Raw genomic sequence first — 20,637 nt, forward strand, 5'->3', positions numbered from 1 at the left:
TGGGGTGGCTTGCTTTGCCTTACTGATTCTCTTTAAAGAGTACTATTTTATTGGAAATATTTTTTCGTCAGCTTGCTTGCCTTCCTGTTAAGTTTGTGTTTTTTGACGTGCACAAGTGGAGTGATCTCTGTAGTAACGTTAGCTGGTTCTCACAACCGGGTACTAGTAGTAAAGGCGACGCGGTCAATGGCAGGGGTGGAGTTTGAAGCAAATCCCTTGTAAAGGCAGCGGGTGTGCCACGCGGTCCCCGGCCAGCGGCACGACACCCGGGAACGAGTTGCAAACGCCCGCCGAGCGGGGGCCGCCAAGCCCCGCAGCCGCAGCGGACGCCCCGCGCGAGCGCCGCCCCGCGCTGTCCCGCGGCCTGGACTCCGGCGGGAGCGAACGCGTGCTGCGGCGGAAGGTAAGGACGGGGACGGCGGAGGCCGCGCTCGGGCCGCGCCCAGGACCGTCCTCAGCGGGGCTGTGAGGACGGACACGAGCAGATCTGGTGGAGAGGTGCTCTGCGGTCCCGGGTGTGGAGGCCCCAGCACAGGGCTGCGCGGGAAAAGGACACCCTAGACAAGAACGAACGGAGCAGAGCGTAGGACCGGCGTCAGCTTTACACTGCCCCCTCGCACGCCGGACCGGGGAACGACCACTTTCCATTCCCCGAGAGGCTCGGGGAAAACGGCGCGCGCACAGACCCTGCGCTCCAGCTGCAGGGGGCCACCCCGCCCGGAGAAGGCCCCACCCCGCCCGGAGAAGGCCCCACCCCGCCCGGAGAAGGCCCCACCCCGCCCGGAGAAGGCCGCCAGCCTTCCCTCTTCCGCTTCCCCGGGGGCTCAGGACTCTCGCAGGTCTGGGCGGGGACCTGAGGCCCACGCCTCCACTGCGCGGGCTCGGCGCTGCGCGTGACGTCATCACCACGCGCCCCTGGTCCCCCCTCCCGGCCACGCCCCACGGCGCTACGCTTTGACGTCGTTACAGCGCGCCTCACGCCTTTTGGGCATTCAAGCTCCGCGCGCGGGCCGCGCTCTGGTCCCACGGCCGGAACTCGCGTGCTCTTTGTCGCCTGTCTCTTCCGTCATGTTCCCGGCCGTCTCCTCTCCGCGGACTCCGGGACCCGGAGCTCGAAGGGGCCCGCTGGGCGGACTCGGGCCGGGCTCCACGCCCCGGGCGACAGGCAGGAAGGGTCTGTCCCTGGGGTCTGCAGTCGGCTCCCCGATGCTCTTCTCGCCGGTCGGCCGGCGGAGCTCGCTGAGCTCTCGGTAAGTGGTGGTCCCCAGCTGGGTCGGGAACCCACCGCGTCGCGGGCCTCGTGGGTCTGACGGGGCAGGGTCTCCAGAAGCCTCTGCAGCCGGAGGCGGCGAGCAGGGACGCCCTGGCGGCTCAGTTCAGCCTCCTTGCCGGTGCTCCATCGGGTCAGGCGTCGCTTTGCACTTTTCACGGGTGCTGTTTGTTTCCACGGGGAGAACAAACCGGATTTGAGCCCGGAGTTTCCCGCGTGCCTCTCGCTGCCTGTGTGGTCTGGTGTAAGTTCCCCGTGACTTCATCTGTACACGGCGACAGTGTCTGACCTGCGTCTGCGTCACTAGTGCCAGAGCGCGATGCGCAGTGCCCGACGCGCTGGGCGGTGATGGGGGGATGGGACCTCCGCTCCGGGAAATCAGGGTGTGGCTCCGCGCGTGCCAAGGGCTGCTGCTGCCTGCTGCGTGGTCATTGTACAAGGCTGTAGGCTCCAGAAGCCCACCTGTAGCTGAAGTAGTAGCAAGAAGGCTCTGCGTCAGCGGCGAGATGAGAAGGAGCCCTGTGACCCGTGCAAGCCTGGCGCTCCGGTGCCGTCCAGAGCCCGCCCCAGCTCCGCTTCTAGAACCGCAGAAGAAGGTGACGTGTTTCTCGGTAGTTTCCTCTGAATTCGTCTGTCAAAAGTGAATTTTCCCCTGCAGGAAAATGTTGATATTGGGTCTTCAACTTATAGTAAAATTTTTAAAATTTTGTACTGTTTTAAAGGAGAGATGATTTTTAAAGAATGCATGTATCCTTGACGTCTGCGTTCTGAAAAGTGCTCTTCAAAGTGCTGATCTTGTTAGTGTTTTCTACTCCTTTGAGAAAAGACAGGAAATAAAGTCATACTTTATACAGTGTGTGTGTGTTTAAATTTCTTAACCTTCCGATGACCCTTTAAAGAAAACCTTTGTTATAATGCTCTCTCGGTGAACGGAGCTCTCGACCACTCTGCATGTGCATCTCCTAATTTAATCTCGATGGTAAAAGACAGAATAATTTTCATACTGGTAACTTTACATTCTTTTTCTGAATGTTAAAATGAAGGTTAGAAGGAAATATAATTTCTCCTGCCGTATCTACTGTTGAAGACCAGGTAATAGCAGATGCTCATGACCCATTTAATGTCTTGCTTGATTATGCAGATCTGGTAGATTCTTATAATTCTAGTGGTGATGAAAGCTTAAAGATAATCTAATCCAATGTTTGTAAACCTTTTGACCACAGTGTATGGTAAACTATTTTATATTCTGTTTTGTTTTCAAAAATATCAATTGAGACCCTTAAAATTAGCTGCATTTGAAAATCACTGAGCTAGTCCAACTTTCTTATTTCATAGCTGAGGAAGCAGAGTTATAAAGACTTTAAGTGTATACAGCATGCATCTAAAAACTAAAGTTTTAGGGTCTGAGGCCAAGGTTTCCCCCTGTCAGTCTTTTTTTAATGAAAAATACATATAACTACACCAAATACACGAGCCAGAGTTCTTTTCATTGTTACACCTCTTCTTTCTTGTTCATCAAAGATCTTCTCTTTACTGTGAAAATATGTACATAATAATTAGGCTAAAGGAAAGTTTAAGTTGTGGTGAACTCATGTGGTCTCTTTTCTTTAGAGGAACGCCTACACGAATATTCCCACACCACTCTGTAACCGAGTCTATGAACTATGATGTGAAAACCTTTGGCTGTGCTCTTCCTGTTAAAGTCTTAGAAGTCCTGACATTGGCTGAAGGTGGGTATCCTTTTCCATTTGCTTCTATTAGCAGTTCATATGGAGCCTAGTTCTAGCAGGAGGTTGAAATTTGTGCTTTCTCTGATACGCCTTCACCTAAATGGGAAGAAAGAGATAACCTAATTGGTTTTTCACTCTGAGACATACGAGGTATGATTAAACAAAACGGTGAATGTTTAAATTAAAAAGAACTTACTGGAATAAAAGAACACTGCCATTAATCCCCCTCAAAATATTCCCCCTCGCTTTGACACACTCAGTCCATTGTTCTTGCCTCTTTCTGAAGCAGTTCTGGAAGTCCTTTCATGACAGTCTTTATTTGCTCTGTCATGGCTGCCTCGATGTCCTGAATCATTTTGACTTTGGGGAAGAGCCAGAAGTCGCACAGATCCGGGAAATAAGATGGATGAGGAGACACTGTAATGTTTTTATTTGACAGAAATTGCCATATACCAGAAGCGATGTGTGACACGGAGCATTGTCATGATGGAGGATGATTTATGGCACACTTTAAAACACACCTTCTCTCAACCATAGCTCACACCCGACTGACTGCACCAAACAAGTTGGAACTTGTCACACACTGTTACTAAAGTTCGACACACTGCTTCCTGTATTGAAGGTCCCTGCCTTTCCGTTGGATGGCACTCGGCAGCAGCATTCACCGTATTTTATGATCACACCTCATAAAGAAGCCATGTCACACATCGCTTCTGGTATGGCAGTTGCTGTCAAATAAAGTCATTATGATGTGTCCTTATCCACCTTATTGAACAGATCTGTCACCGTGAGACTTCTGGCTCTTCCCCAAAGTCAAAATGACCATGAAAGGTAAACATTTTGAATCAATTCAGGACATCGAGGCAGCCACCACAGCACAACTAAAGACACGAAAGAGGACTTCCAGAACTGCTTCAGAAAGTGGCAAGAACGATGGAATAAATGTGTTCGAAGCGAGGGGGAGTATTTTGAGGGGGATTAATGGCAATGTGTCTTATTCTGTAGTAAGTTTTGTTTTAAATTTAAACATTTGCTGTATTTTTATCACACCTTATAAAATGAATTTGAGAAGCATAATGAGTTCATTCTAGCAAAAATTAAATCTTTGATGGTTGTAAGTACTGTATGTGCAACACTGTCCAATTTCAAAAGTTAATTAAGTATGTGAAGTTTAGCTTCAAAAAAACCCTAGTGCCTTACATGTATTGGGTTTAATAGCACAGTATAATCAGGTCTTGGCCCCATTTCTGGGTCCTGTGCAGGGTCCCAGAGGCTGTGTGCACAATCCACAGTTATGTGGTGTGCCTTTAGAAGATTCTGGGCAGAGTTAGAGTGGAAGTTTGGAGGATGCCATCAACATAAGTTTCAGAAAGGGGACATTAGGATGAGGGGCTGTGTGACAGGAAGAGCACAGTTCAGAGCATCCTCAGTGACCTGCCTAACTCATTTTAATGAAGGATTCAACTCTAGAGCTTTGTGATTTTTCTGGAACGTTTTTCAAACTGCAGGTAGTGACTGAAGTCAGTTTAGTGACTTATAACCAGCATTTTTTAAAAAATGGCTTCAAATAGAATGCAGACTATCAGAGTGCATCTCATAAGAATGTAAGTAGCTCGTTTTCTTCACATTGTGTGCACACGCATCATGACGTAGAATGTATCTCCTACTGTGAATGACAGAAAAGTGTCAAGGGCTTCGTTCTGGAAGAAGGCTCTTCCTCCCCCATCAGCTGGAACTCCGGCATCTTGCCTGTGAGTCCTTGGGAGCTTCAGCTGCTGCTCTCCACACCCAAACTTCTGCCGACCTCTGTCTCGCGCTGTCTCTGTTTGAAGTATATGCAATACATGTTACATTTCTTCCCCCTCTAAAAACACGTACAGTGTATAGTATACGTTAACACCTTTAGCATACTTCTGGATCATGCCTGCAGGCTGTTAGTCACACATCGCACCCAGCCTCAGAGGAGAGCTCCTGGAAGTCAGGGAGTATAAACTGAAGCGCTGGGTGAACTTGAAGAGCTTTCCCCACACGAAAACCTGCCAAGTGCTGTGTGTTAAGTCACAGCCCCCAAGGGCTCAGCAGTAGAGGATTTGGAGGTGCGGTAGAGGATTTATAGTGCTTTCAGGAAAAATAAGAATATATCAGAGCAGATACTCCAACTCAGCAAAAGCCCACACTTCGACTCGGCATGATTTGATATTTTAGCTTGTGCATTGCTTATGCCTTTTATTTTTTGCCTCTTCCCTGCCTTTAAGCAAAGAGCAAGGTCAAATTAATTAAGTGTCCTGGACTGTTAACATGTTTGTGAAGGTTTGCCTCCAAAGCTTAAGGAAACAATATGCTAATTTAGTTTTGTCAGTATGGAATGTAACCCTGTAGGTCTCCATTTAATGAAGTAATTTGTCATACTTTCAAAGAGCTCTTATTTGAAAATTGTGTTCTTTTGAAGGAATGTGATTTTTCCTTAAAATGTTTGTGTTTGATGACTGGGTGTGTTATGTCTGATGCTTTATCAAAATGAAATTATGAATGCTATTAAGTATTAGAGAAAGTAAGCTATCTGTTTATAACAGAAATTAAGAAATATTAAAAAGAGGCCCAACATACACTTTTTGTCTTTAGATATAGTTCTAAAAGTGGTTTTCAAAGTTAAATAGATGTCTTCTTTTTGATAATGATAACTCTTGGATTAGTCATGAGTATTTTTTGTTGTGAATTAATCTGTTTCGTGAGTGGTAATTTTTGTGGTGAAGAATGTGGCAGTAAAAATTTTGGTATAAGGAGATGTTAACAGTTGCTTTGTTCATACATTAACTGTGCACCTCGTGTTTTTCTTTGTTTGTGTGTGTGTGTGTTTTTCTTTAGATGATGACACGCAGACTGTTAACATATATGAAGGTGGATGGGCTTGTCTGGTCTGCAAAGAGAAGCTCATTATTTGGAAGATTGCTCTGTCACCTATAACGAAGGTGATGGCTCTTTGGAGAGGTGGAAGGAGAGAGGACAGAAAGCCAATTGGCTCTCATTTTACCCTGAATTTTTAGGGTTGTTGGAGGACAGTAATCTGAACCTACTCAAGCATTATGGATTTGCATTTTCATAGCAACGTGAAATACTGAGCGAGCGTGCTTACACATTTGTGTACTGGGAAGAAGGTTTCTCCCCTTTAATGATTTTAAACAAGGTCCATGTTATTTAATAAAATTAGAGACATTGAAAGTTTTAATGAATGTCATGTTAATTGGCATGCCTAATGAAGTCTGAGACTAAATGGTATCCACGTAAGTTAATGGACTCAGTTTATGTCTAAGAAGATAGAACTGTGTTTCACTGAATCTACTGAATGATGATTAATAAAGAGCGAAAGAATGTGTCCAGTGTTTACAGTTGCTAGTTTAACTTTCATTTGTCCATTTCTCACACAGAGGTTGTCATTTGTGTATCTAATGCCTTATCCTTGTGGCCAAGGAGCAGACATATTCTCTTGCAGCACTCTGCTCACGGGGCCACTGTTACGTAGGGCCTCGGGACTCCTGAGTCCCTAAGCTTTTCACGTCTCCTGGCCTCGACTGCTGCCACCTAGAAAACGAGGTTTGTGGTTAGGAGCACATCTGAAGGCTTGATGATTCAACAGAGGGAGGCTGATACTTGACTGTGTCTAAGAAATATTTTCTAGGCAACTTGGTATAATTACTCCAGTCATGCTGATTTTAAAGGTCAAATAAACAAGACTAGACTGGGAAAATTCAATAGGAGCCTAGGCACTTCCCTTAACCAATAAATTGGGAAGAGATTGAGCTAGTTGATACTCAGGATGCCGTCTAGCTCTTAAGGTTTCCTGATTTTACATCTTTTACGAAAATTTTTTTAATTACTGAAAGCATAATCAAAAACGTGAGAAGAAAGAATATTTGTAGGATGATATTTCCAGCAATGAATCAAAATGTAAACTAAGCAGAGAAAGGAAATAGTGAAGTCAGATGCATTTTCAAAGAATCAGATTTGATGTAAAGGTCTTTGTTTGGATTTGTTCTACAGTTACTTTGCAAAGAACTTCAGCTGCCACCTAGTGATTTCCCCTGGAGCGCTGACTTGGTGGCTCTCTCTTACTCTGCCACTTCAGGTGATGCACATTCTACTCAGGTAGGTAACTTAATGCTTATTGAAATAAAGTGTTTTTAAAATGAGGGAGTTGGAGTAAACAGGAATTGAGACACTGTGGTATTGGAAAGAGGTAGACAGACAGGACAGCTTACAGAACAGAGCAGAGTACACAGGCTCTGACAGGTGCCGGAGCAACTCTGTGGAGTCGGATGGTCTTTTCAGTAAATGGCGTTGGAACCGTGGGTCAACCTTCTGCAAAGAAAACAAATTACCCTCAACCTCATACAGAGATAAACTCAAAATGGATCATAGATCGAAATGTAAAACATAAAACTATAAAACTTTGAGAATAAAATAGGAGAAAATTAATGGCCTGGGGTTAGGAGAAGAGTTCTCAGAAATCACCAAAAGCATGTTTCATGAAAGAGAAAAATGGATTGGACTTCATCAAAATTAAAAGCTATAGACTGGGAGAAAATATTGGTAAATTGTATATTCAACAAAAGACTTCTCCAGAACATAAGAAGTCTCATTGCTAAACTAGACAACAAACCCAGTTTAAAACGGCGGAGGACTGGAGCAGATGCCTTGCCAGAGAGGGCATGAGGGGTCCGATAAGCGCATGAAGAGATGCCCACATCGTGCCATCAGGGAATACAACTCAGAACGGCAACGAGGGACCGCTCACACCTCTTACAGTGGCTGAACTAGCACGTACTGTCCCAGCTGAGTGCTGACACGGGTGGGGAGCCGCTGGGCTCACGCACTGCCGGCGCTCAGTGCTGCGGCCACTGCTCTGGCCTGTCCTTGGGGACTTAGCCACGTGACCTGACAGTTCCCTTCCTGCCGATTTTCCTTCGAGTGGTTAAAACAGGTCACACAAAAGCAGTACGTGAATTCATAGCAGCTTTATTTGTGATGCATGTCCTTTAGCAAGTAACTGGATGACCACTGGCTCCCCCATAGGATGGGAGCACACTCAGCAGTGACGGATGGATGAAGCCCAGACATGGAGCCGAGTGAAAGAAGCCAGAGGCAGAGGTTAGGTTCTACACGACTTCATTTGTTTGACATTCTTGGAAAGAGGAAACTAGGACGATGGAAATGGTGGTTGCCAGGATTTAGGGTGGGGAGGCTGTGACTAAAAGGGGTAGGTCTAGGGAGTTGGGGGTCCAATGGAACTGTCGTGCATCCTGACTGTGCTGGTGGTTACGTGAGTCTGTACGTGTGGTACAAGTCGTGGAGCTGTACAACCAAAGAGAAAAGGCAGTTTTTACTGTACGATCGTTTTTAAAACAATGGAATTTTTATTTCTCATTTTTCTTAATCAAATAGTAACTTTGATTTGAAACTTGTAAATTTGATTTGGTTTCTTTATATCAGTTTAATCAGATCCCAGGTACCAGGTCCTCTGTTACTGTGATCGCTGACTGTTTTGCTCTTGTTTTGAGGCTGTTGCTGTCATGGCTGCCACCAGAGAAGGTTCTATCCGTTATTGGCCAAGTCTTGCTGGTGAAGACACCTATACAGAGACTTTCGTAGATTCAGGAGGTGATAAGACTTACAAATTCCTGACTGCAGTGCAGGTATCTATGATGGATGTTCCTTTACATTTATTGCACAGCTGTGATGTGGCCTGGAAGCGGGATTTGAGTGACTGAACGTGCAGGGTTTTGAGCAGGCCACACAGGCCACGGAAAGGTCAGCGAGGGACGGGAAGGCTGTCAGGGCCCAGGGTTTGAGGAGTCCTTCTCCTCTCCTAGGGCCATGAAATACCAGCAATGGACAGTAGCGAGTGGCAATCACTTCTTTCAGAGTGACTTAAAAACTCTTAGTCACTGCGAAGAATGGTTTGCTAACGTATATGCTGCAGGTTTCCCGAAGAAATAAAACCTGATGCTTGATTTGTTGAACCTGCAATATGGTGAACCTATAATTTAAAAATCAGAATTAAAAAATATGTAATTGAAAACCAAAACTACAACAAGAGTTTTTCTGTGTAGAATTAATTATACTAAGTGAACGGATTCATAAGTGAATTATCTTAATAAAGTAACACTGCTTTTTAATTTTAGATTTAAGGTACAGATGATTTTTCTCTGTATCAAAGCATTTTGTGTTGATTGTCGTTGTCTTACTCTTAGATGCTTAACTGGACTAATTTCACAATATTTGGTCACAGGGAGGAAGTTTTATTTTGTCCTCATCGGGAAGCCAGCTGATTCGGCTGACACCGGAAAGCTTAGGGAAGATCCATCAGCACGTTCTGCCTCAAGGCCAAGGTGTGCTTTCAGGGATCAGCCGGAAGGTGTCTTCCCTTCTGGGAATTTTATCTCCTAATAGCGACCTAATAGTAAGTTGATAAAATAACTTTGTTTTACCAGTTTGTTTCTAAGTGAAATCAATAAGTTGGATGTTTCCTAGGAAGTTGGTGTTGCCTCCTACATGCATAGTGTTCATGAAAGAAAACCTTTGATCTTTTCAGTGAAACACTTTTATTATGATCAAATGAGTTTATACTAACTCCCTTGCATTTTGCTTTCTAGATTTAGCCAAAAGTGTATTCTCCACTGCCATGACTGCAGCTGTCTGTGTGGGGCAGTCACATCTGTCTGTTGCCTGGGTTTCCTCGCTGTGCTTGGGAATAGTGAAGGGACAGTGCTGGTGACGTTTACGGAGCCCCCTGTCTGTCAGTGCTCTGTATTTGTTATCTCCTGTGATTTTACGACCACCAGTAATGGAAAGAGCTTCCTCTCCAATGGGTAGACAAGGAGATGGCTCCCATGAGGCTCTGAACTGGCAAGATCCCAGAACTAGTCAGTGGCAGACCCATGCCCAGCCTTGTTGAATTGGACTCACGTCGTCTTTACTGAGCCATCTCCCTGTCATCTGAGCTTGCTGTCAGTTTCGGGCTTTGAACCGAAACTTCACATGCCTAAAAGCACGCTGCTCACATTCCCTCTCCTCTTCTATTGACTACATGTTAGCCTGCAAAACCGTTCCTCTTTTCCCTGTCTGTTTCTGTTAACACACTGTCGCTATTTGCAGTGACCCAGGTATAAAATCGGGATTGGGGCGGGGGTGTCTCTCCCTCCTTTAGCAGATTTGTTAGGTCCCAGATGCTGTAGGTTTCATTTCTGTCATATCTCATTTCCACCCCCATCTTTCTGCTTCCACTGTATGCCCTAACCTGCACTCGGGGACCATTTCCCTGGGCTTTTGGTGCCAGTCCAGTTCCCTCACTGCTGACCCTCTATCCCATTAGTGGCTGGAGTCACAGTGCAGGAGAATCGGAGACAGTCACTTAAACACACCTGTACTTAAAAGGCAAAAGAGCACACCCACGTGTAAGCAGGCGCACACGTGCCCGGCACGTTCAGGTCCCTGTAACACAGCTCTTGTCTTCACAGGCCATTGCTCATGCCTCCCTTGCTTAACCAGCTTCACAAACTCGCCTTCAGAACCCTCTGCTTGTCCGTATTGAACCTTATTTCCATTTGAACCTTATTTTTGCTTTTCTACTTGTAATCTGCATTCCAATTAACAGGACTGCTTCTCATTCTCTGCAGCTGCCTGAATGGTCCCCGCTCCCAGCTCTGCTCTCTGTGGGCCCGGCCTGTGTGTTCCCTCCTGAAATCCCACCTGGCCACAAGGGCTGCTTCAGGGTCATTCCCTCCTTTGAGTCCTAAATGAAGACTTCTGCTAGGGCTACTAATCAAATAGTCACCAAGTAGATGGAGGTTGAATTTCAGAAAAACAGTTCATTAACATTAGAATTTCATCTGTAAACTTGACTTTTTTCTCCTCCATACAGCTTTCAAGTGTCCTTTGGGATAAAGAGCGATCAAGCTTTTATACCCTGACAAATGTAAACATCAGTAAATGGGAATTGGATGAGTGTTCAGAGAAACAAGTGCTCAGTTGGGAGATAAACAGAGTCCTGAAGGAGAACGTCGCGGATGCCGTCTGGGTAAGGAGGTGTGACACCGTGCCCACGGCACGCTGATGGCGCACGAGGACGTTGCTGTACTCGTGAGAGCAGAGTTCAGTGTTACACACACACACACAGGTTTCAGCCACCCAAGAACAGAAATGGGGAAGTCAGTCTCTAGACTTTGGAACCTGCTGACTGACTTAATTTCTAAAATTCAGGCATTATTCGTTCAGTAACTGAGCTCCTACGGATGAGGCCCTTTGGGCGGGGCTGGGGACACAAAGGTGAAAAATCATGCCTGTGCTCAGGAGCTGATGTTGCTGGTATTTTCCTTCAGGGATCTGAAAGTAACTACGAAGCCATTAAGGAAGGGGTCAACGTTCGCTATTTGGATTTGAACCAAAACTGGTAAGCAGTCTATCTGTCATACAGAACGTAGGTAGTTGTCTGGAAGAATAAACTGATGTCTGTTATAAAATGACGAGCAGTCTCGCTGTTCAGATGCCAGTCTTACCACATTAACTGAGACCTCCCTAAATGGTTTGCGTTCTGTATCCAGAGGTGCTAGTTCACTGGAGGAATAAGGCAGTTCTCACCTCCAGCTGTTTTTCTTGCTCGTACTCATGTCGTTTGCCGCAGAGTCTCATCCTCTCTGCTCTCAGCTGCGGCTTCTCTTCCCACTGCTAAGAAATGCCTTTCCCGCCACCGTGGGCGCTCCATGCTGTCGTCTGTCTCCTTGGGGGGACTGGCCCCACTTCTCCAGGGCTGCGTGGATGGCTGGATTGAGGGAAGGAAGGATGGGGCGAGGCTTTGTCTTGGCATGCCCGCTAGCACTCGAGGCTGCCTCATACTCAGTACATTTGCTCTTAGAAACGGTGTTCTGACCAGTGCCTGGGGTTCCAGGGTAGTCTAGCAAAGCTGACTTTTCCAGTTAGTACTTAGTTTCAATACCAAATGTGATTCAGAACTTAAAAAACATTTGTAATGTGCTTTCTGTGAGGAAGTTCAGAAGGAATGCAAGTATACGATTTGTAATCTTTCAAAACACAACTTACCAGAAGTTGAGGACTGTTTTTAGGTGTTTTAGAGTAACTTAGTTTAATGGAGTGAGTTCTACTTATTTCTTAGAAGGACGTTACAGTTCTGCTGTATAATTTTTCTCTCTTAGGCTATTGAGACTCTCAGTAGGATTCTTCTATAAACTTCCAAAAAAGTACAAAGAGTAGTGTCTATTTGATTTCCATAAACACTTTAATTAATTACAGTTTACCTATTTTTGTTTATTTTTACTGGACTTTCAGAAATTTCCAAGTGCTGCTAGGACACATCCCACTGTGGGCACAGGATGAGAACATTTTCACCTTCCGTTTTTCAGAACAGGTTAGAGACCCGTGCTTGCCAACGAGGTCCATTGTCCCCTTGACCCACCTTTACTCCAGATTGTCCCGCCCACACTCCCTTACGTCCTGGAGGTCCAGTGACCTGTGCCGGGGTGTTTCTTCTGAGACTGTTTGTCTTCCTGGTGCTCATTCCGACCACAGCTTCAACCTGGGCTTGTGTTTTCAGTCACCAGGCTTAGCAATTCTTTCACTAGATTATTATCAACACAGAGTTGATAGCTTCATTTTAGATGTAAAGTTTGGATTTTTTAAATCTTAAATGTATTACCTAATATATATACTCCCATAAACATTTGTCAAATTTTTACTGATGTGCAAAATTGTGATTATCTTCATAACATCTTTACCACCTAAAATAGTTTCAAGGGTTTTCAAATATGAAGTTTTTTATGAGATGTCAAATAAATCCGGTCCTAGCACCAGTCCCTCAGCAGTCGTAGCTGAGAGATGGTGTCTGTGACTCCATGAGCACCTGGCCGCTCACATGCTGCAGTCCTTAGAGGGACATCAGTGTGAAGGCCGACTGGAGGTGTGCCCCAGTGGCCCTCCCCTTTGGCACAGAGAGGGCGCGCTCAGCGCTGCATTCTCTGGGACCTCACTCAGCTCCTCCCTATGTGTACTGTTCTTACATGTCATCTGTTAGCTCTTTAGGTCACTGCCAGGATGTCACAGATTGTGCCACTGCGAGAGGGGAACGGGAGAAGGAAGCTGAGAGCCATGTTGGCATTGTGTAACTGTAAATGGCATGTTAGTCATGAGCTTGATTTCTTATTTCTAGTTGTCAGTAGAAGGTGCTTGCCACCCGGTTAATATTTCTGAGACTTGAAGGAAAGTTGCTAATAATGCTATTAAATGTTTTGGAAGGGCTGAGATTAGAGACCATTTAATTCATTTCATGCTTTGTGGGTACAACCACCTTGATACACTTAAGAGAAACGTAGAAGGTTTATTTTTACATGTACAGCAGCTTAAATTTCTATAACTGATTGTTAAAATTAAAAACAAAATGTTTTTACCCTGGAAAAACGTAAGCTTTGAAGACCAGGTTAGATCAGGGTTTGGCAACCTTTTCAGTGAAGGGTTCAAAACTCACTTTTTTAGGTTTTGGAGGCCATGTGGTCTTCATTCCAGCTAGTCTACCCCACCGGTGGCAACATGAAAGCACCCCCAGACAGCACCCGGGTGGGCATGGCTGTGGCCCAGTAAAGCTTCATGCACAGAAGCGCGCGTGGGCACAGTGTGGCCCGAGCGGTGCTCTTAGCCAGACCCCGCAGTAGCTTATTTGTTGATCTTCTTTTAAAGCCAGATTTATTGAGCTGCATTTTACATACAGTAAAATTCAATCATAAGGAAGAGAAAATACATTCACAGTACCGTCTTTATCAATCCCATAAATTTTTGTCTGAGTTTTTACAAATGCAGTTATTTAACTGTAACTATAATCAAGGTATGAACGGTTCCATCACCCGCCAGATTGCCTCGTGCCCTTTTGTAACCTACTTCCACCCCTGACGGCCGCTGAAGTGTTTTCTGTCCCTACAGTTTTGCCCTTTTTGGAATGCCATGTAAATGGAACTGTCCAGTTTAGAACCTTTGAGTCTGCCTTCTTTCACCTAGCGTTTCATGTTCCTTCAGTAGTTTCTTCCTTTCTACTGCTTAGTCCATTGTATAGATTTAGCAGAGTTTATCTGTTCAGCAGTTGAAGGCTGCTCGATTGTTTCCTCTTTGGGGCAGTTACCAGTGAAGGCACTACAAACATTCACACGTGAGTTTTTGTGTGGAGATAGTTTTTTCTCGTGGGTAAATATCTAGGAGTGGCATTGCTAGGTCAGACGGTAAGTGTATTTTTACCTGCATAAGAAACCACAGGGCCGTTTTCCAAAGAGACTGTCGGTTTTTGTTTTGCATTGATTAGCGATGGGCTCCTGATTTTGGCGGCAGCGTGGCACCCAGCAGACACGCCTTGTCTCGTCTATTACTCTGTAATAACAGTGGAAGATAATGGCTCCCAAATGTCAGATGCAGTAACTGTAGAAGTCACTCAGTATAATCCACCTTTTCAGGTAAGATTTCTATCTGTAAGTGAAAACATACTGAGTTTTCTTTCCCTAACCATTGCAAGGTCAGAATCTTTGAGCATGTCATTGGCAGGGCTTGGGTATACTTTAAAATAGCTACTTTTTAAACACTGCATTTTATTTGCCATCTCAGACTTGTTCCTTTGCTCAGCCGTAGTTCAAGAGAAATGAGAGCCAAAGCAGCTGACAGCAAGCAGTTTGTTTCTTCTGCTCTAGCTCTGTGAGGGGATTATCATCTCTACATTATTGAGTAGAAAAAAAATGCTGATGAAGAACTGCAGAGTGACAATCAGGAGAAAACCTGATAGGCATTGGGGTTTGGTTTTGAGCCTGTGATACAGAAAAATTCCCTTTCTGCTCAAAGAAGGATTATATTTGTAGGTATTATATGCTCATCACAGTTCATGTAATGATTAAAAGATGTCTAATTTGAAGCTTGGTAACAATTAGATGTATTGTTTAATAACTGTAATCATGAGGAAAAATCTGATTATGCAAGAAAAACATGCTCAGTGTTAAAATTTCAGACAATGCAAACGGGTATAAACAATATAATTTGACAATAAAAAAACATAGGGTACCACTTTTAATGTTTTGTTTGTAAAATTTCTTCATTAATAAACAGTATATCTTTTTCAGCATTTGCTCATTTTATTTACAGTTGACCTTTGGAACAGCGTGGGAGTTGGGGGCCTCAACCCCCATTCTGGCACCCCTCCCCCATGTTAGTCATGTATAACTTTTGACTCCCAAAAACTAAACTAGTAGTAGCCTACTGTTGACTGGAAGCCTTACTGATCACAGAAATGGTCGATTAACACATATTCTGTATGTTGTATGCATTATGCACTGTATTCTTATAAAGTGAGCTTCAGAAAAATGTTATTAAAAATCCTAAGGAAGAGAAAATATATTCACAATACTGTACTCTATTAATATAGTAAATTTGTCATCTGGTCGCAGGATGAATTGTCTATCAGCACCTACAAAAATATTCTTATGTGATTCAAAATGCTGTAGATGTTACAGGTATTACTAACACTAGACATTGAAATGAAAAGATAATATGAAAAATAAATTCGTATTTATTTATAGGTTTATGCATTGATAATGAAGAGGCAGCAACATGATTGCTTTATGGCAGCCTAGTGTTATACAGACGATTGTTTCACGGTAGTAAGGAAATTTGCAAATATTTTCCAATATATTTACTGGAAAAAATCCACAAATAAGTGGACCTGCACAGTTCCAACCTGTGTTATTCAAGGGTCAACTATAATTAGATCTTATTTCTATTTCTGCTTCTGGTTTTATATCTGAGCAAATTGACTCAATTTTCTTGTGCTTGATATGTTGGCAGTGAAATCAGAACCATAGTGTTTATTAGGGATCATTTATAAAGTTTTGACCAATTCTAAAATAAATACAATGAATTAATCCTTGTATTTTCTAATATTTAATAGGCTTCTGGTTAAAATCTTATCACCATGGAAACGGTTTCAAAATGTGCTAATTATTTGCCGCTCAACAAATGAATTTCTCTAATTGATGTTTATAAACTCATTCTATCATATTTTGTCAGTCATCTCGTGGGTAGTGTTTAGGTTTTCATAAGGACAGTCAGTGAATTATTTTATCATTTTTATGAGGTAGTGTACAAAAGTATGAATTCTGAAATACACAAACAAGCGTTTTTGTTTCAGTTCTCCTTAAATACATGTTAAATTGAATTTTCAGTCTGAAGATTCGGTTGCGTGTCAGTTGATGGTCCCCGACTTTTCAGTGCGGACCGCCTGTCTGTACACCGAAAGCGCCGTCTATGTGTGCTCCACGGGGACCGGGAAGTTTTCTGTCCCTCAGGAGAAGATTGTCTTTAACTCGCAAGGTACAGTGCCAGTTTCGGAAAGCAGGGTTAGTGAGTTCCTTAGTCATTCTTTTCCTGTAAATGTTGCTTCAAGCACGATGCTGCCAGGTGTTAGAGACATTCTGTACCATACCTGTATGGTATGGTCACAACCCTACTGAAAAACCAAGGGGATAGTAGAATTCCCAGACTGTTACATGTATGGGCAAAAAATAGTAACAGTTTCCCCAGCAGAGGCCAAGAAGAAAGGGACTGATGCTGAGATGTAAATGGCTTATTCCTAGTGGGAGTGACTTACTCTGAGCTGTTCTTAAGTAAGTGTGTCCAGACCCCTTGGAAGAAGAATGTCAGCAGCTAAAATAGGGGCTGGGGTGGGGGAAGCCATCCAGGAGTGACACAAAGCCACGCGGATGGTTCCATGAGGATGTTTACCTAAAGGGCGGGCCACAGGCTGGCTGGAAGTAGATTTTGTGGCCCCTCCACGGGACCCTTGCTGGGAGGTGGGTGCCAGGGCATTAAGGTACCGAGCAGGCGTGGCTTCTTCCCCCACTGGCTTTCTCAATAAGTCAAGACAGAACTGGACAAAAGGACTCCATCAGGCTGATGAAGCTGTTTTTCTGAATGGTACAGAATGAGTTGTTTGATTTTCATGCTCACTAAACTTGTTGCTGGCTCGCAAGGCTAGTTTTCATTGTCTGAAAGCTAAAGGACACAGCCTGCTACTGCAGTGGCAGCCGGTCCTGAACATTTGACCTGGGATCCAGAGATGGAGCTCGAAGGAGGAGGAAAGTTGTAAGGGCAAAGAAAATGTTCTTAGTCTCTTAGAATGATTTCTGCTTAGCGTGGGAAAGCGTTAATCTGCTCTGTGTAATTGTGTGTTTTCCTGTCTTTTAGGAGATAGGATTTTAGGAGCTGGTTCCTGTGCTGGTGTTCCTATCCTTTTTTCTAGAAACAGTGGGTTGGTGTCTATTACTCCACGGGAAAATGTGTCCATGTTAGCAGAAGACCTCGAAGATTCTTTAGCATCATCAGTTGCTGGACCAAGCAATGAGGTAATGTGGTTCAGTATATGATTTTACAGTTTTTTTCAGAGTATTTCCCACAAATGTTTTAAAAAGTCAGCCAGTTTTAAAAGAGTTGTGATGAAAACATTAATTCTTTTATCTCCCTCACCCCCTTTGTCCTCTTTCCCAAAAACAACAACTTCTTCTGGTTTCCATTTTCTTGTGTTCTGGTTCGAATCACCGATGTTTGGGTGGTGGTGTTTCTTGTTATTCTGGGATGATTTTTTTGGGGGGGGCTAAAAACCGTCAAGTTTTTTCTGTTGTCTTGAAACCTAAACTCCCCTGATCCATAAGGTTTTATCATTCTTTCATAGGAGGCTGAAAAGAATACTGTTGGGGTAATTTCTGTTTGAATAGTATGTGAAAGATATAGACTATTTCTCTAATTCAAAATTAAAGTGATTTGGTAGTTTCAACAAAAAGTAGTGATTTTTTTCTTTTATTCTTTTGTAATCATGGATTTATGATATTGCTGCTGTTCTGAAACAGTACTTCATTCTTGAAAATTCTTCCAAATCCTTGTTTAAGGATTTTTCCAAATCCTCGTCTCTGTTTAAGCTTGAAATCAACCATTATGCTTAGTAACATACATTGTGATGAGTTGTATAAGAGCAAATCCGTAAAAAGTTTGCACTGGTTATGAGGAAATCCCCAAATCATGTCTCTCACAATAGGACTCTGGTTGTTCGCATGGTACATTTTGTCTTGTTTCATTAAATGTGTTATACATGTAAACTATCGGTATAGAGAGTACGGTAAACAGCTTGTGTACCTGTGTTGTTGCTGCCATAGGTGGGACGTTTTTAGTCCAATAATTAAGAATTTGCTGATACCTGCACCTCTAAATTGTAGTTTGTTACCTTACAGAGTGTGATTTTTGAGAGCTCTCCAAAGAATGAAGCCAGAGCCCAGGAAGATACAACCAAATTGCTAAAAGCGGCTTTTCTGCAATATTGCAGGTATGACAAGGTTCTTCAATGTTAGCTTCTTTTAAGTCTGAGGACACATTACTGACCTGTGCTCCTTATTTGTTGACTGACGGGAGCAAGTTGGAGGAATGGCGCCATTAAGGAGGAACGTTTCTCTGAACTTCAGCACTTCCCCCGGCCAGGCTGGGGGGACATGGTGCACCTTGCCCTGCCCACTGCCATTCACGGTGGCCCTGAGGGCAGCATGAGCTGGCACACATCATGTGAAAGCACAAGGTTGCATACAAGGTTTTGTCGGTGCCGTAAAGGATGGGGATTAGCCCGTTAGTGCGGTCTGCTGTGTAGACAATCCACACAGAACTCGGTGGCTTATGTAATGCAGCTGATGGTTCTTCGGTCCGGCTGTTTGGGGTTGGGCTCAGGTGGCCATTTTCCTGGTCCCGTGTGTGGCCAGCTGCCCGCTGTCCCAGCTAGACTTCCTCACATTTGGGGGCTGTGGCTGGTTGCATCTGTCTGCACCACATGGCTCCTCCAGCAGCTCCCCTGGCCTTGTTCACCAGTCGGGGTTTGGCGAGAGAGGAAGCCTCGGTGCACACGTGCTTTTCTCGTCTCTGCATGGGTCCCATCTGCCCCTGTCCCACGGGCCAGAGCAAATCTCGGGGGAGCCCCGTGGGAGGACACTCACAGGGAGTGCATGTGCGGAGGGAGAGAGAGTGTCTGCCATACCTGCTGACTAATCCCTGCGGTTTCAGATGACTTCAGTCATTTCACTTTGTCCTAGACGTGTATTCTGCGGATCCTGTACTCTGGTGCCTGCCTAACAAGGTGCAGTAAGTTCATATTTGAACAAACGCACATTTGGGAAAGTTGTGGTCCAGCCATACTCCGCCCCTAACTAGCTGCGTGAGACTTTGGACAGAAGCCCTCACTTTCTGAACTGTTTCTTCCTTTGGGAACGATGAGTGGACAGAGCTGGGCGCATGAAGGGTCATTAGTTTCTCCAGCAGATCTTTATTTCAAAGGAATATTCAGGATTTGCCCCTCCGTGTCCCCAGTTCTCAACTGCTGACCCCTAGTCCCACTCAGGGTTGTTGGTATCTGACCCCGAGTGGCTCACTGTCACGGGAGGGGTGGCAGTAAGACTCTGCAGAGCTGTCACCACTTGAACATTCCGTGCCGTGCCGTCTGGTCTGCTGAGCTGAGTTCTTACCCAGGAGATGGCGCATGTAGACTAGGTCTTCGCTTCTGTTTCTGAATTTTCTTCAACCTCGTTCTGTCGTGTGGTGTTCAGTCCAACTGCCAAGATTTGCATTAAAATACCATGATCTTGTCTTGCAGGTTTTCCTTTAATTAACAATTCTTGTTAGATTTGTGGCATCTGAAATTGTAAGTGCTAATGCAGCAATGCAGTGGTCATAGCAGTCGTTTCCTGTGGCCTCTGTAAGGAATTACAAAGTGGGTGGCTTCAAACAACAGACATTTATTCTGTCATAATTCTGGAGACTAGAAGTCTGAAGTGAAGGTGGCAGCAGGGCCACACTCCCTGTGGAGGCTCCGGGGACACTGCTTGCCTCTCTCCCAGCTCCTGGTGGTTGCTGGCATTCTTGGGTATTCCTTGACCTGTGGACACATCATTCCAGTTGTCTCCATTGTCACTTTGTCACATTGGCTTTCTTCCCTGTATATCTGCCTTCATGTGTGCTACTAATAATGACACCAGTCATTGGATTATGGCCCACCCTAGCCCAGGGTGACCTCATCATTACTTAACTCATCACGTCTGCAAAGATCCTGTTTGCAAATGAAGTCACTTCCTGAGGTTCTGGGGGGACATGAGTTTTGAGGGGACATCATTCAACGCAGTATAGCCATTTCTAAACGTTTCCTAGGAGACGACGAAGCATGGAAAGGGGTCCTTGACTTTGAGTCCTGAGCATAGTGACCTGAGGCGTGGTGGGTTACTGTGGCCCTTAGCACTGCTGTGCGTCTGATTACCTGGTTAGCACGGTTGAAGTCCTGGGAGGCTGACAATAGTTATTTCCGAGGGAGTGTCTGCCAGTAGTCTTAAAGAATTAGGATGAAGTTGTAGTCGTTTAGGCAGGATTTCTCAACCTCGTCACTGTTGCCATTGGAGGACAGATAATTTTTTGTCGTGGGGCCATCCTGTGGATTGTAGAGTGTTCAGCAGCATCTCTGCCGTCTCCCCTTGATGCCTGTAGCACCCTTCCCACAACTTCTGACAACCAAAGTTGTCCTCAGGCGTT

At 44.7% G+C, this 20,637-nt stretch overlaps 1 protein-coding gene across 1 annotated transcript in view; it reads left to right on the forward strand.

Moving 5' to 3' along the window:
* Positions 1–264: 264 nt before the first annotated feature.
* Positions 265–20,637, forward strand: part of NUP133 (nucleoporin 133) — a 49,438-nt gene continuing 29,065 nt past the window's right edge. Inside the window, exons 1-12 of the mRNA XM_081039233.1 lie at positions 265–1,250; positions 2,882–3,000; positions 5,866–5,969; positions 7,039–7,143; positions 8,556–8,690; positions 9,287–9,457; positions 10,919–11,074; positions 11,376–11,446; positions 14,354–14,501; positions 16,254–16,401; positions 17,275–17,432; positions 18,312–18,403. Of these exons, the coding sequence (XP_080895359.1) occupies positions 1,069–1,250; positions 2,882–3,000; positions 5,866–5,969; positions 7,039–7,143; positions 8,556–8,690; positions 9,287–9,457; positions 10,919–11,074; positions 11,376–11,446; positions 14,354–14,501; positions 16,254–16,401; positions 17,275–17,432; positions 18,312–18,403 (1,589 nt within the window). The 5' untranslated portion in view covers positions 265–1,068. The remainder of the gene's footprint in view (positions 1,251–2,881; positions 3,001–5,865; positions 5,970–7,038; positions 7,144–8,555; positions 8,691–9,286; positions 9,458–10,918; positions 11,075–11,375; positions 11,447–14,353; positions 14,502–16,253; positions 16,402–17,274; positions 17,433–18,311; positions 18,404–20,637) is intronic.

Source organism: Rhinolophus hipposideros (assembly GCF_964194185.1).
Source record: "Rhinolophus hipposideros genome assembly, chromosome: 26".
Taxonomy (NCBI): Eukaryota; Metazoa; Chordata; class Mammalia; order Chiroptera; family Rhinolophidae; genus Rhinolophus; species Rhinolophus hipposideros.